Source organism: Pollachius pollachius (genome assembly GCF_949987615.1).
Source record: "Pollachius pollachius genome assembly, chromosome: 14".
NCBI classification, from domain to species: domain Eukaryota; kingdom Metazoa; phylum Chordata; class Actinopteri; order Gadiformes; family Gadidae; genus Pollachius; species Pollachius pollachius.
Genome location: NC_136947.1, coordinates 19,200,886 through 19,216,731, shown reverse-complemented (window position 1 = coordinate 19,216,731; position 15,846 = coordinate 19,200,886). Strand labels below are relative to the sequence as shown.

Genomic DNA, 15,846 nt, shown 5'->3' with positions numbered 1-15,846 from the left:
CTAATCTGGCTATTGCACAATGTAATACACCTAGTTAGTAGTTTCAGGCTCATTAGCATATTTGCTTTATTTGTTACTCGACAGCACACACAAACACAAATGTAATACTGGCTTGTGCGTGGGTCAATCAATGGTGTTCTCACTGATCATTTCATGTGAGATTGTGTTGGACTTCACAATACTTTCTTTACAGTGATAACAGCAAAGCATTGAATGATATTTTCACGAGGAACTGAGCAACTGTCAGACGATAGAATATTATCCATGTTACTTGAGTGGCAGCTAGGAAGGTGAAACAGAAACAGAGAGATGAATAGGCTTGCAATTGTAAACGGAACTTCTTTATGTAAGACAAGAAATACATACCGTCATATCAGATGTAAAAAATGAGCTCCAAGAATCCTTGGCTCTCTTGGTGTTTTAGTTTTTTCAGAAATGTTGCATTTTGATGTTTATGTTTACATTAGATGTTAATGACACTCACATTTTGCAATTTAACTGAAAATAGGCTTGGAAAACACACATTTCTTTATACGGTTCTAGTTCTACTTGAGATTAATCAAAGGTCTAACACTGCATAACTTGAGGAGGTTAATCCCATGTCCGTGCTGAAGAGATCAGTGTTTTCCATCGCTGTGACTCAACCCCTGTAACAAAGACATCTGTAAAAGCATGGGTTCCATTGAAATCCTGTAAGTGTTAATGTAAAATGACCTTCACCTGACTAGTCCCTGATTGGCTGTCACACGACACAGAAGAAAAAGAGTCTAGAGGGAAACTTCTTTCTTTACTTTTGGATAAGAGATCCATGAAAGGGGGGAGGTACTCCATCACAACAAAGTCTTCTATTGTGTTTCATTGAATATTGTTGGGAAAATATTTAAAAATATTTATTGTATGACGTGTACTTAAACTACATGCAAAATCAACACATGCATTACAAAGAAACATGAGTGTTTATGTCAAGTGTGTGTGTGTGTGTGTGTGTGTGTGTGTGTGTGTGTGTGTGTGTGTGTGTGTGTGTGTCATAACACAACCCGAACACAAGATAGAGCATAGAGAACGTTAGGGAGGCACAGTTGCTGCACCACAGATACGAGCGAACACCAGGTTACGAGGAGATGAGATGGTGTGGGAGTGGAGGATAGTGGTCTCCTGTTGAGAGAGAGAGAGAGAGAGAGAGAGAGAGAGCTAGATGGAGATAAAGCAGAACTGAGCCACATTAACCATTTCCTCTTGTGTTTGTTAAGATGGCTGAACATTTTCCAATGCACGCACACACACACACACACACACACACACAAACACACACACACTCAGTCACAAAAGAAACAGTCAAGACAGCATAGCAACAGCATTTCTACATACAGAGCGTTTTTCTCTCCAAGTTGCTGTTATACACAAATATATTGAACAAAATGTGATATATTGAACAAAAACCCCATTTTGTTGTTGAACTAGACTCCCTGATTCCCAGCCCCTCCTCCCTCCACAGGTGACAGCATTAAAACAGTACAAAGGCAAACAGGGTTGGATGGCCCAAGGCCAGTCTGTCAACAGATGTTGAAATGATCCACGGTGGACAGGGAAGACTGCTGGATCTTTACATGGGAGAAATAGGCCATTAGGGCTCACTAATAAGGGCATTTGACCTAACCCTAACAGAGTAGTTGTGTTGCCTAAACCCAACCTGGTAGTTGAGCTACCCTACCAAGTCGTTTTATGGCCCACCACCCTTTGAAAATAATAAGTCCACTAAGTCTGAAATCCAATACAGGTCATGAACCCTGGTCCTGGGTGAATGTCCCGTGTTTGACCCGTTAATACACCACCAACCCCTCCTGACATGTACTTTGTGGCACTTTCTACCACGTCACCTGACTTAAGGTGACGTCGGCTTTCTGGCAGAAAGGGCTTTCAGAAAGGGCTTTCAGGCAGAGTGCTGCGTGGCGAGACACAGCACTCTGGCCAGAAGGTGGGATGTGCACACAGCTACTCTTTTGAAAATTGAGACTGGAAGAGAGCCATGTATCTGCCAGCTGTGTTATGTGTGAGACAGGTTGCTCCATGTTCACTCCCTTGTATATGAGAGAGAGAGAGAGAGAGAGAGAGAGAGAGAGAGAAAAAAAAAAACCCACCAATCCTCTCTCTCTCTGGATTTACATTTTCGGAAAAGTATGCAGCTTTGTTCACATCTGTTGGGTCCTGCCCTGAAAGCCGTCAGGCTAACAAGCAGGTTGTTGCGCCGTAGTCCACGGAGCCTCTCTCTCCAGCGGGCTCACTTTTTGTAGCTTATCATTTTCCAGTTGTTTTCCATAACCTTACAATGCTCACTAAGGCTCCTATTTCACTGTCTGAGAGAGAGAGAGAGAGAAAAAAACCACCAATCTTCTCTCTCTCTGGATTTACATTTTCGGAAAAGTATGCAGCTTTGTTCACATCTGTTGGGTCCTGCCCTGAAAGCTGTCAGGCTAACAAGCAGGTTGTTGCGCCGTAGTCCACGGCGCCTCTCTCCAGCGGGCTCACTTTTTGTAGCTTATCATTTTCCAGTTGTTTTCCATAACCTTACAATGCTCACTAAGGCTCCTATTTCACTGTCTGAACCGTCAGTAGTATTTATTAAATGAGGAACACGATAGACCATAACCTTTTTTTTTTATTATCTCTGACAAACTGTGAAACCACTTCAGTGAGGTGCGTTATAACCCTTGATGTAACTTAACAAGAATATCCCGGAATTAAAATTCCCTTTTCTTTCCAAATAACTTTCAACGTTTAAGAAAGAGATATAAGATTTACTAAGTACTGTACTATATTATATCGATTTTCTTAAAACTGGTCAAGGGCTGGAAAGAAACCATCCTATCGATCGGTGTGCAGTAGGGTACTTACGCCCACACGAAAAAAAGGACGCTTGCAAAGATGTAATTTGGCCTTAGAGGACTACACACTACACTCCAGCCCCGGGACCTGCCCCACACACGCACACACGCACACGCACACACACACACACACACACGCACACATCCGTGCACCTGTGATCAATTGTTTGGAAGCATCGATAACATGGATGATGTCGAACTAGAAAATGCATTTCCCGCAGAAAATGGAAATTAGATTTTAGGGGTTTATGCTTATACCTGTATAGGTTAGTCAAGATTATCCGATAGATATAAGGGCTGTTATTCAATAGATCTATTTTGGTAATCTTAGCGTGGAGCAGCTTCTGTGGATATGCTGCTCACCCACCAGCGATGGTTCGGTCCACATCCAACATCGCATTAAAACCATGAGCTTTGAGAACCAATTAACTGTATGTGGAGGAGCTAGATCAGGAGCTCCTACGGAGATCAGGAGCTACTAAGGTGCTAGATTAGGAGCTACTGAGGAGATCCGGCGCTACTAAGGAGCTAGATCAGGAGCTACTGAGGAGATCAGGAGCTACTAAGTAGCTAGATCAGGAGCTACGAAGGAGTTAGATCAGGGGCTACGAAGGAGATCAGGACCTACTAAGGTGCTAGATCAGGAGCTACGAAGGAGCTAGATCAGGTGTTACTAAGGAGCTAGATCAGGTGTTACTAAGGAGCTAGATCAGGAGCTACTAAGGAGCTAGATCAGGAGCTACGAAGGAGCTAGATCAGGAGCTACGAAGGAGCTAGATCAGGAGCTACGAAGGAGCTAGATCAGGTGCTACTAAAGGAGATCAGGAGCTACTAAGGAACTAGATCAGGAGCAACGAGGGAGCTAGATCAGGTGTTACTAAGGAGCTTCGAAGGCGCTAGATTAGGAGCTACGAAGGAGCTAGATCAGGAGCTACGAAGGAGCTAGATAAGGGGCTACTAAGGATCTAGATCATGATATACTAAGGAGCTAGATCAGAAGCTACTAAGGAGCTAGATCAGGTGCTACTAAAGGAGATCAGGAGCTACTAAGGAGCTATATCAAGAGCTACTAAGCAACTAGATAATGAGCTACTAAGGAGCTAGATCAGGAGCTACTAAGGAGCTAGATCATGAAAGCATTTGTGAAATGACTTAATGTAAAAGTTATGCAAGGTAACCTAATGAAACCAATGATGAATGCCAATCTCAACAGCCAAAGGACGACTTGGTGCTATTCACATACCTTTCCTATAGTTTGTATTGTATGCAATACAACACTCAGGCAACCTCATTGTGCACCAAACTCTCATCGCCCACCTAAGTGATGCTTCCACCTTTTGTTGTTTGGAAAAGGAGAAAGAGACCTTATTGGACCAGATGTGGTCATTTGTAAAAAAATAAATCTTCTGAAAAAGTAGACTACGAATAGCCTGGACGGTTATCACCACTTTTCAAGGTGAGGAAAATGGAATTGCCCATAAAAAAAATAAAACCAAAAGAAACCTTGATATGCTGTTAGTGTTCCTACATAACCCAACTGATTACACAACTTAATAACACTATGCCCACAAATATAGAAGGGTATAAACTAAAGCAGACAAAGCATTTTTCCCCAGCGTCAATCACACCTATCTCCTAGACGAGATGTTGGTGCAATGCCAAGGGGCCAGGAGTCATGTTTTTACTAAATTCTCAATAGCACCCTGCAGTTTCATCATGCAGGTCCCTAAGGCCATGAAGAGAAGATGGAATTTAAGTGAACAGTTCAGCAGAAAGATAGACATCAACATGAGGTCAGACCTTGAACGCTGGAAGCATTCCACTCCTACTATTAGTACCAAGCTCTTATGTTGGTAGATGCATCTTAAATCGATTTACTCTCAGACACAAAGGCTCATCCTTTTTTGTCCAAACTTTACTCAAGTTGGTAAGTTTACAAAATGTGTACAGAGTGGTACAGCAGAGTGAAACAAAGCACCAGCAGTTGTGGACAAATTATCAATTTAAAGTGGAGGCCTCTCCGCATTTTAAATTTTTTAATAACGCATTTAATAATCTAGTCGGAATTTAACTATTAATGAGGCTTAATCGTTGGCCTTCAGGGACGAGTTATCCAGTAAAACAAAAAAATTGAAAGCAATCTATTTCATTATGAACCTGAAATTGATAAAAGACAATGGCCAATAAACATTGTTAGGTCAATAGAAATAAGGGTTACGGTAGAATGCTTTCCGTTTAACTAAGTGCTTGGATACCACTCAGTCCCCCCAAAACAGTATTAGAGCACATTCAAGTCCACCAGAAGAATTTTAAATACTGACCCAACCACAGAAAATAAATAAAATAAAGATCCGAGATCGTCTAGCACTTAATGCCCAGCAAAGCTTTTGTAAACAAAATAGAGTTCTCAAACTCAACCTAGCAATCATAAATAGGGTAAAACAGTCAAAATGTGAAATCCATACATTCCATCGTTGATAAATATGAAATGGCCTGATAAGACTTTAGGCATGTCTCCTTAACCTAGTCTATATAGCTTGGTCGTCACAGTTAAACCACACACAACAAAGTCTGCATATTGGATGTAGTTCATTCATTAATTCCTATACTGTAAACCTGGGAGGTAAAAAGACTGCCTAACTGGTTATTATTCCTACAGGATTTTCCATTGTGTTTGGGTTTCCTCTGTTTAATATTTCCACAGATCTAGATGCATTGACTTTTATTGAGTGGATTTTTCAATACACTGAAATAGGCCTATACATAAATTCAGCCATATCAACCAAACATTATTTCCAATATTGTAACCAAACAAATTCAACTGATTTAACTGATTTTTACAGTGTATGAAGTCTATGCAGATGGTTTGTAAAATTAACAAATAAAGATATTTTTCTATCATGTCACCATTTATTTCCTTAAAAAAAAAAAGAGTTTCCCTACAGATTAAACAAAACTTAAAATAAGGTTCGAGAGAAACTGGCGTCAACTGGTGTGAACAAACACCTACACACAAACGGACATGCGTGCACACTCGCACACACACACACACACACACACACACACACACACACACACAGAAATGTCACTGAAAGTCCCAGCCGTAGTTTATAAATAATTAGCCCTAAGGACTGTGGAAGCCTCCCTCCGCGGGAGAAGGACGAGGCAGGGGGCTCGGAGGTCCGGCCCTCTTCACTCTGCAGGCCCCACGCCGGAGCCCTGGGACCGGCTCCTGTCTGTCCAGAGCTACTCCATGATGGCCCGGTACACCATGGGTTCGATGTAGTCCTCCCGGTACCGGGAGTTGATGACCCGCTGCCTCTTGGACGTCTGCTTCACCTCCTTCTCCGTGAAGATCTTGAAGCGCATGTCTGACGCCACTGACTGAGGGACGAAGAGGGAAGCACACGTCAAAAGTCACGCAATGTCACCCTACACAATTCCATTCTAATGCAAGAGAGTAGTGCGGTTTCAGTACATGGAAATACGTAACCTCTGCCACAACGACCCTGGTTCTTCTAACAAAATTACATCAGATCATTGGAGATAGCATCTCCTGGACCACGGACGCCGATGGTCTCAAACCAAGTTCATATCCTTGGGTGCACATCTCTCCACTCCGGGTGTGCTGTGTGTCAACTAAAACATGTTGACACACAACACGTCCTAGTCCCATCATGGAAGACGCCCGTTTTGACAAAATGATTACAATTCATTTGCATTAATAAAAAAAAGAAAAGGAAAATGTGTGAAATACTAATGTTGGAATGGGGAATGACTAAACCTTCTAATGAGAACAAAGCAATTTATAATTCATCCTTAAGGATCTTTTTTAACAGATTGTTCAGTCAGTCTAGTTGGCATATTATGAACTGTTACATAATGAATTCACACCACCCACGTAACAATAGCCGTGCTCAGTCTTGTTCTATGAATTTGTGTACTTTGACTAGTGGCAGATGTCCTGGTGTAGTGTCATCAAAACAGTAAACTAACTGACTAGTGGCAGATGTCCTGGTGTACAGCGTCATCAAAACGGTAAACTAACTGACTAGTGGCAGATGTCCTGGTGTACAGCGTCATCAAAACGGTAAACTAACTGACTAGTGGCAGATGTGCTGGTGTACAGCGTCATCAAAACGGTAAACTAACTGACTAGTGGCAGATGTCCTGGTGTACAGCGTCATCAAAACGGTGAACAAACTGAAGCACAGTGCGTGCGAGGACAAGCAGGGCCGTACCAGTCGGGACTTGACACGCTTGGGCAGGTCCTCGTCCAAAGTGTAGATGTCCTCCCTCTTCACAGAGATCTGGGAACCGTCCTCAAACTCCACCTGAAACACACACATACACACACACACACACACACAAGTTTCCACTATGTGTAATTTCATTTCTAATGTCTATGCAGATGGTTTGTAAAATTAATAAATAAAGATATTTTTCTATCATGTCACCATTTATTTCCTTCAAAAAAATGAGTTTCCTTACAGATTAAACAAAACCTAAAATAAGGTTTGAGAGAAACTGGTGTCAACTGGTGTGAACAAACACTTACACACAAACCACTTCCACTATGTGTAATTTAATTTCTATATAAAGAAATTATTAACTGTTTAAAACCAAGGTAAATGATTCTGCAGTTTGCCAGGACCCCAGGTTAATGTGGGGGTTTATGTCCAGATGTAAAGCAGCGATGATTATTGTTCAACTCGCCCCTTTTGTGAGGTATGGGGCGTTCCAAAGCTGAGCAGTAGGCATAGCACTATCTCGGTTTGTCCAACACAAGCAAGCACATACAAACAGTCCTGCTAGGTGGGTTTCGCTCTTCTTTTTCAAGTAGTGAAATAAATCAAATAAGAAAATCCACCATATTCGATTCTGTGTTTTCACAACACCTCGCACGCTCAAAGAGACTGAGGAGTGTGGTTCCAGTCCTGAGCGTGGATACCGGTTGGTTCCAGTCATGAGCGTAGATACCGTGTGGTTCGAGTCCTGAGCGTGGATACCGGTTGGTTCCAGTCCTGAGCGTGGATACTGGTTGATTCCAGTCCTGAGCGTAGATACCGTGTGGTTCGAGTCCTGAGCGTGGATACCGGTTGGTTCCAGTCCTGAGCGTAGATACCGTTTGGTTCGAGTCCTGAGCGTGGATACCGGTTGGTTCCAGTCCTGAGCGTAGATACCGTTTGGTTCGAGTACTGAGCGTGGATACCGGTTGGTTCGAGTCCTGAGCGTAGATACTGTTTGGTTCGAGTCCTGAGCGTGGATACCGGTTGGTTCCAGTCCTGAGCGTGGATACCGGTTGGTTTTGCCAAGTCAAATCTTTCCTCATTTAATAGATACTACTGACGATTCAGACAGACAATAGGAGCCTTGGTGAGCATTGTAAGGTTATGGATGCTAGATAATTCATTTGCTTATCAGGCTTTCCCACTTTGTTAGAATCCGTTAATCAACCAACACCGCCTCCATCACTTGCCCTCACAACTGTAACTGCACCCCTCACTCAGTGAACATGCGTAGTGGCGAGTGGACACAGAATCAAACCCTGTGTATATGTTTGTTAAGGGCACTATTGGAGAAAGCGACATAGCCAGGAGAGTTTGTATGCCCCTACCTGGGTCAGAGGATACAGAGATATAGCTTTGGGAGCAGAAACTTGTTATATATGGATATAATGGATGGAAATAGGTTAGCAACTGCCAAGTTTTTTAGAGTGCAACATCGTCACGGCGAAACGAATATTCGACTCGCGCGAGTACACAAGTTTGATTGCGCAAACAACCATGGCCGAGATAACCACCATTGCAAGTCTTGACTTGTTGTGGCAATATCAGAGACGCCAGGGTTGTGACGCACCTTGAGAGGGGTTGAGTTGAACAAAGAACATGGCCCAGATGGGGGGGGGGGGGCACTGTACCTGGTACATGGGGATGGAGTGCGAAGCTACAAACTTGGCGCCGTATATCAAACCGTCCGTCCAGCGGACCTGGACCACGTCCCCCTGGCTCGGCGGACCAAAGCGAACACAGTCCCGGTTCTGGAAGCATAGCATTGAAACCCCCCCCCACACACAAACACACAGAGTCAGGACAGGCTTCACATTATAAGATATTATCAACCTCTCAAATGAGCACAGTATGAATCCTCTTCAGGTTCCCAGGGGTCCACATCGTCATCTCCAGGCCCCTCGGCAGTACAACATTGATGACACTACGTCTACCCAGTAATTCCCTGGTTTACTCTGCCGTGGAAATATGATGACTGTTATTGACCTACCAGCACAATGTTAGCGATAATTCTATTTAACATTTAGTCATTTAGCAGACACTCTTATCCAAAGCGAACGTGAGGGAATGTGGGATTCATGGTGTCCGTGAGCACAGAGGTATGGTGTTAGACCCAAACTGGAGGACGTTATTCCTAACATCGCTAACCCTGACCTCGTCTCTCGTCCCAATCAACAACCCGCGTCCCCCCCCACTCACCTGGATGTCCTCGGGGAAGAGGTTGTCGCTGTAGGAGCCGTCGTCGAATACCACCTCGTAGAAGGTGGCGCTGGTGAGCTCCGTCACCTCGCTGTGGTAGTAGCGGGTGTTCCTGTACTTGCAGATCACCCGCTGGCCCAGCGCCAGTTCCCGCATGGACGCCTTGCTCCGCTGGGGGGGGGGGGGAATGGAGGGGGTGGGGTAAGGCAGGGCACTTACAGTGAGCAGGGGGACACGTGACCGTTCCCAGTGGATCCACAATGGTCATTAAAAAGGTAAAAGAGAGTTATGGCCCTACCCTGTTGAGCTGGATATTAAAATAAACTATTTTTTTACGACGTTAAGGCAGGATAAATTAACAAATAGATTAATGGATTACACCTCAGACACAACAGGGTTTCAGAAGCAGTTATGAATAATAAGAGATGAGGGGACGATTCCATTTTAACACTGAATGAAGCTGTTTAGCTGAATGAACAAGAAGAAAAATCATCCAATCATAAAAGGCCAGGCGATTGTCATTATTTCTCCAATGCTGTGGTTGAGTAAACGTGATCAATCTAGAACAAGGAGTAAATGGATGCAATGAGCATATCAGTACACAGACGATTGCGTTTGAGCGTGAAACCAGACCAACTCCTTGGGTCTCCTCTGATCAGGGAGTGGATCAGCAGGGGGCTAACAAAACGCACGGGGTGGCACTGGAACAGAGCAGCGCGCTGCACAGCCGTGGGATTTAGTCAACACTCCCTCATATCCCAGAGAAACCAGAAACCGTACAGTGCTTATGAGACTCCTCCCTCTCCGTCTGACCTGTTTGGGCACGCATATTGTGTTTGTCAGGCGAAAGCTACTCACACCAGCCAGCCTTACATTGGCTGTTAGTGGGTTGAGGGAGGACAATGAGAAACCCTCTAATGAATCACCACAGGAACAGAAAAACACACACACACACACGTTTGTATATATACACTACCGTTCAAAAGTTTGGGGTCACCCAGACTATTTCATGTTTTCCATGAAAACTCGTTTTATTCAACAGTTTTCAGCTGTGCTAACATAATTGCACAAAGGTTTTCTAATCATCAATTAGCCTTTAAACCCGATGAGCTAAACAATGTACCATTAGAACTTGTGATTGATGGCTGCTGGAAATGGGCCTCTGTACACATGTAGATATTCCATTAAAAATTTTGTTTGCCATTTCTAACTAGAATAGTAATTTACTACGTTAACAATGTCTAGAATGTATTTCTGATTAATTTAATGTAATCTTCATTGAAAAAAAACTGTGCTTTTGTTTAAAAAGAATGACATTTCTAAGTGACCACATACTTTGGAACGGTAGTGTATAAATACCAATGTTTGTGATCAGAGCTACCAGGACAGCTGCACTGATGGACACATTCTTCAGAACTTGTCATAGTGAGCACAAAACCAAAGGGGAGTTTTCAATTATGTCTAAAGTCGAGTTTGGAAGAAGATTCTTTGACCAACCATATTGAAGATTGTCAGATTACATTTTTTTTTTATCTTTCTCGTGGTTGATTTATAGAAAAGGGAAGAGATTTTACCAATTTCTGTCTGCAGGACTTTCATTGGGCATTTTATTGGTTCATCTGTACCATTTTCGTAATTTCCCTAAACAAGATACGCTGTTGGCCACAAAACGGAACAAAAACTACATGTAGGGCACTGGTTACAAAAGGGAAGTCAGAGTGGCGTAGGGCTGGCAATTCCTTCACATCTTTCAATACCACTTGCTTGGTTTCAACCCTAGTACGAATTTTACACTTACAATACATTTTTCAACCATCAAAACAAAACACTGCCTTAATGCAGCGATGAGTAAAACCAGTCGCCTCCAGTTCATATTTCAGCACATTGTACTGAGGGTTTGGTCGCCACGCCCTAGTGACGGACAGCCTGCCCACGCCACTGCGTCTTGGGTTACCTCGGGTAGGACGGGGCTGCGATGCCGGTGGCAGGTGATGTAGACGATGAAGGGCCAGTCGTCGGGGTACATGAGGACACCGGCCGCCTGGGCGCAGGTGGGGTGGAAGGCCGTGGAGCAGCGGCCGTGCGAGCACTGCACACAGCAGCCGCTCACCTCCCTCACCAGCCTCTTCCTGCAGTACGCACACTTCTGCCAGGAGAGGAGAGAGAGACACAGAGAGAAGAGAGAAGAGAGAGAGAAGATGGGGAGAGAGGGGAGGGGGAGAGAGGGGAGGAGAGAAAGAGAGAGAAAGAGAAAGAGAAGAGGGGGAGAGAGGGGAGGGGGAGAGAAAGACAGAATGAGAGGGAAAGAGGTAGTGAGACAGACCAAGGGACAGATACGGAGAGACAGAGATGGGGTAAGGGAGGGAGCAAGAGAGATTGGAAACCGTGAGAGTAATAAAAGGATTATCACAACAGAGATAGAAGACAAGAGGGAGCCCCCACACAGGCTAGCTGGAAGGAGGGAAATCCCCTGATCTCGGCGGCACAGTGTAGCATAACTTTTTTACAACACAATTTCTTTAGGAAGTGCTCCTCTGAGATGACCCGGGTCTAACACTGCAGACCGGTGGCACTGTTCAGAGTCCCAGAATAACCCTGGCACAGGGCGGGACTCATGTACACACAGAGGGAAAACCTACCGTTTGCACTAGGCTTCCGGCCACCACAACAATTACAGGGGAGATCCAGATCAAGATCTTCTATACACCTGGCATCAAAATGCGATGTATCTGCATAGGTTATCCGTTGCTCAATAACGCATCATGGGCTTCTGCCTTTATACTGGGTATCAGGCAAACGATTAAGCGCATTCTGTTGATCGCATCTCGACATGCTAATGAGATTTGGATGCCTTGGCAACAGGTATGGTGCATCCCAGGTCGAGCCCACAGCAGTCTGGCTCTCAAGGCCAGCCAGGCCACTTCCAGGTGTGCATCTTGCTGGCCGTCACAAAGACACAAAACTGACGGCAATGCATCCAGTGTGCGTGTGCCACCTAGCATTGTCCGAAGGGCGTTCTCCCGTCCCGAGGAGGCAGTTCCAAATCATCCAATCATAAAAGGCCAGGCGATTGTCATTATTTCTCCAACGCTGTGGTTGAGTAAACATGATCAATCTAGAACAAGGAGTAAATGGATGCAATGAGCATATCAGTACACAGACGATTGCGTTTGAGCGTGAAACCAGACCAACTCCTTGGGTCTCCTCTGATCAGGGAGTGGATCAGCAGGGGGCTAACAAAACGCACGGGGTGGCACTGGAACAGAGCAGCGCGCTGCACAGCCGTGGGATTTAGTCAACACTCCCTCATATCCCAGAGAAACCAGAAACCGTACAGTGCTTATGAGACTCCTCCCTCTCCGTCTGACCTGTTTGGGCACGCATATTGTGTTTGTCAGGCGAAAGCTACTCACACCAGCCAGCCTTACATTGGCTGTTAGTGGGTTGAAGGAGGACAATGAGAAACCCTCTAATTAATCACCACAGGAACAGAAAGACACACACACACACACACGTTTGTATATATACACTACCGTTCAAAAGTTTGGGGTCACCCAGACTATTTCATGTTTTCCATGAAAACTTGTTTTATTCAACAATTTTCAGCTGTGCTAACATAATTGCACAAAGGTTTTCTCATCATAACCCATCATGGGTTTCTGCCTTTATACTGGGTATCAGGCAAACGATTAAGCGCATTCTGTTGATCGCATCTCGACATGCTAATGACATTTTGATGCCTTGGCAACAGCAAGATGTGACGGCCAGCAAGATGTGCATCTTGCTGGCCGTCACAAAGACACAAAACTGACGGCAATCCATCCAGTGTGCGTGTGCCACCTAGCATTGTCCGAAGGGCGTTCTCCCGTCCAGAGGAGGCGGTTCCCGGTCAGCTTTTGAACGTGGTGTCGGGGGCAACCTGGGGGCGGCGGTGAAAAGACACTGACATCCCTGAGCCCTGTTCCCATGGTGCCAGAAACAGCACACCAGAGGCACCGCTCAATTCACTGGAAGGAAGTGAGCTGCCAAGACGCAGCCACATCAGATCAAAGCATTTCCTTTCACTCCAACGTGATCTGTGTGGTGGGGGCCATGCTTACGAAAGCTGCCCACGTGTTGGAAGCCAGAGAAAAGCGGTTAAGAGCGGAGGAAGTTCATGTGAAATAACTCTTCATACCATGAAAAAGGCCATTTAACAAATCTAAGTGTGTAGATTTGTTAAATGGTTTGAACAAAGGTAAATGGTTGAAAAATGATTGAGTCACGATGTCTTAAGAAGTAGAAGTGGCTGCCTTTGACTCCCATGTTAAAAAAAAAATAGTATTATAAAAGTAGAATATCTTAAAAAGTATAAAATATTTTAAAAATCTGAAAAGAAGCACGCGATGCAAGCTATTCTGAACATTTAAAAATTTGAATGGTGTCTCTAGGTGAAAAATTGAGGAACGAGATAGGTCCCAAAGTTTGTAAAGAATAATAAAGAGGAAAGAAAGAAGAAAACTTAGGAAGAACAATAGTTGAGCGCTGCATGCAGCACTCACCTAATTATTATAACGAGACAGTGGATAAAATACGAAAATGTCTTTGACGGGCCAAAATTAAAATAGAAATCAGAAACAGACATCTTCGGTCAGCCCCCCGAGTGGCCCCGGAAACAACACCTCCGAGCAGACAGCAACAGCCCGCGCTTTTCCCGCAAGCATTGACTTCCCCCCACTGTAAACCGGATCCTGGCGCTGATCTCACTATCCAAATTACTGCCCTCAAGCTGGCCACGCATCACCGCTCAGGTAAACGAATATGTGATGTGAATCTAACGTGATCCACCCAGTGTTTGTTAAACACAGGTCCGTGAAATGCAACACCTTCCAATGGCCGGAAGACATGGCCAGGGAGGGGACCTTTTTGTGGTCGTTGAGTATGGAAATCTTGCTCTCTTCTTGGCTCTTTACAACGCTGGAATCTCACCTATGGCAGCTATAGGGAACGGCGCTAGACAAAGGAGGGAAGTCAGGTGTTGTCTTACCAGGGTGAAGCGAGCCAGTGGGATGGCCGAGAGGTCGATGGGTCTGCGTGCCGTGAGGGAGACGAAGCGCGCCTCCAGCACCGTGATGGCACACAAGACGTGCACCCACCTAGCTCGGACACACACACACATGGACACAGACACACACACACACACACACACACACACACACACACACACACACACACACACACACACACACACACACACACACACACACACACACACACACACACACACGAAGAAGAAGAATTAACATGTTTGCGAGCTGGCAGGAGACAGAATGCCATAACCAGACAGGATGCCATGAGAGCATTACAGCATTATGCTGTAATTGAAAGGCCGGGAAATATATACATATGCCATTCTGGTGGCATTTCCTGTGATTAGCACTGATTGATTCTTTCCCACATACCAGAGGACACCACGGGATGTGGTTCCGGCTTGTGGCTGCAAAAAGCATATTTATCATGTGCGCAGGTCTGAATGAATGAAATCCATTCAGTACTTGGACTTACTGTAATAGTGCTTGTGAGATACAGCCAGGTTGGAGACACACCAGGGTGTACAGCCACTGTATACTGTAATATGTTTATGAAGTGTGCAAACATGTATTCAAGCAAAAGAGTACTTGAAAATACATTAATATGTTGATGTGTATGTTGGCAACATTTAGGAGCAGGATATATACTTAAATAGCCATTCACGCATTGTTGTTGAGGCTGTATAAAATAGGTTTGTTCACTAACTGGTTAGTGTCTGGCCTGGGCAGCAGGCCGAGTTCTACGTTTCTTCAAAAAACAATGACATCTCCAAGTGACCTCATACTTTTGAACGGTAGTGTATAAATACCAATGTTTGTGATCAGAGCTACCAGGACAGATGCACTGATGGACACAATCCTCATAACTTGTCATAGTGAGGACAAAAACGCTACAGGGGAGTGTACTGTTATGTCTAAAGTCGAGTTTGAAAGAAGATTGAAAAGTTCTTTGACCAGCCATATTGAAGATTAGAAAAAAAAAAACTGAATATGTATAGCAGCATAGAGCTGCTGTGGGGGTGTATGCAAAAAAAAAGATCACACATCTCAATAGCAGCTTATTCAGATGGAATTTTCTTAAGAACGATTTTGGAAATTCAACAGATTAAACACATTAGAGTTAGCGAGGTGACCTGTTGAGCTAAAGACGCCATCCCTGTAATGAGTCTGTGTATGTAGCTCTGTCACCCTGCCCATGTATAGAGCACACGGACTGCAAAAAAACACTGATGAAGACCAACAGTTATTATTTGTAAATTTGTAGAAACTACTGCAGACAAAAAAAAGAATATTTGGGCTGTGTGTAAATCATAATTAAGTGTTACATCTTCCATCCTTCATGTTGTTAGGACATAAAGTTCCAGCCCCAGAGCTGGTCGTATGCCAGCATCATTGTTCCTCTGCCGG

The 15,846-nt window shown here is 44.4% G+C and overlaps 1 protein-coding gene across 1 annotated transcript in view; it reads right to left on the bottom strand.

Annotated features, from left to right (window-relative positions):
- Positions 1–4,835: 4,835 nt before the first annotated feature.
- Positions 4,836–15,846, bottom strand: part of LOC307086014 (lysine-specific demethylase 4A-like) — a 31,454-nt gene continuing 20,443 nt past the window's right edge. Inside the window, exons 17-22 of the mRNA XM_079751016.1 lie at positions 14,397–14,505; positions 11,325–11,516; positions 9,371–9,541; positions 8,803–8,922; positions 7,124–7,216; positions 4,836–6,266 (exon numbers count right to left, since the gene is read on the bottom strand). Coding sequence (XP_079607142.1) covers positions 6,129–6,266; positions 7,124–7,216; positions 8,803–8,922; positions 9,371–9,541; positions 11,325–11,516; positions 14,397–14,505 — 823 coding nt within the window. The 3' untranslated portion in view covers positions 4,836–6,128. The remainder of the gene's footprint in view (positions 6,267–7,123; positions 7,217–8,802; positions 8,923–9,370; positions 9,542–11,324; positions 11,517–14,396; positions 14,506–15,846) is intronic.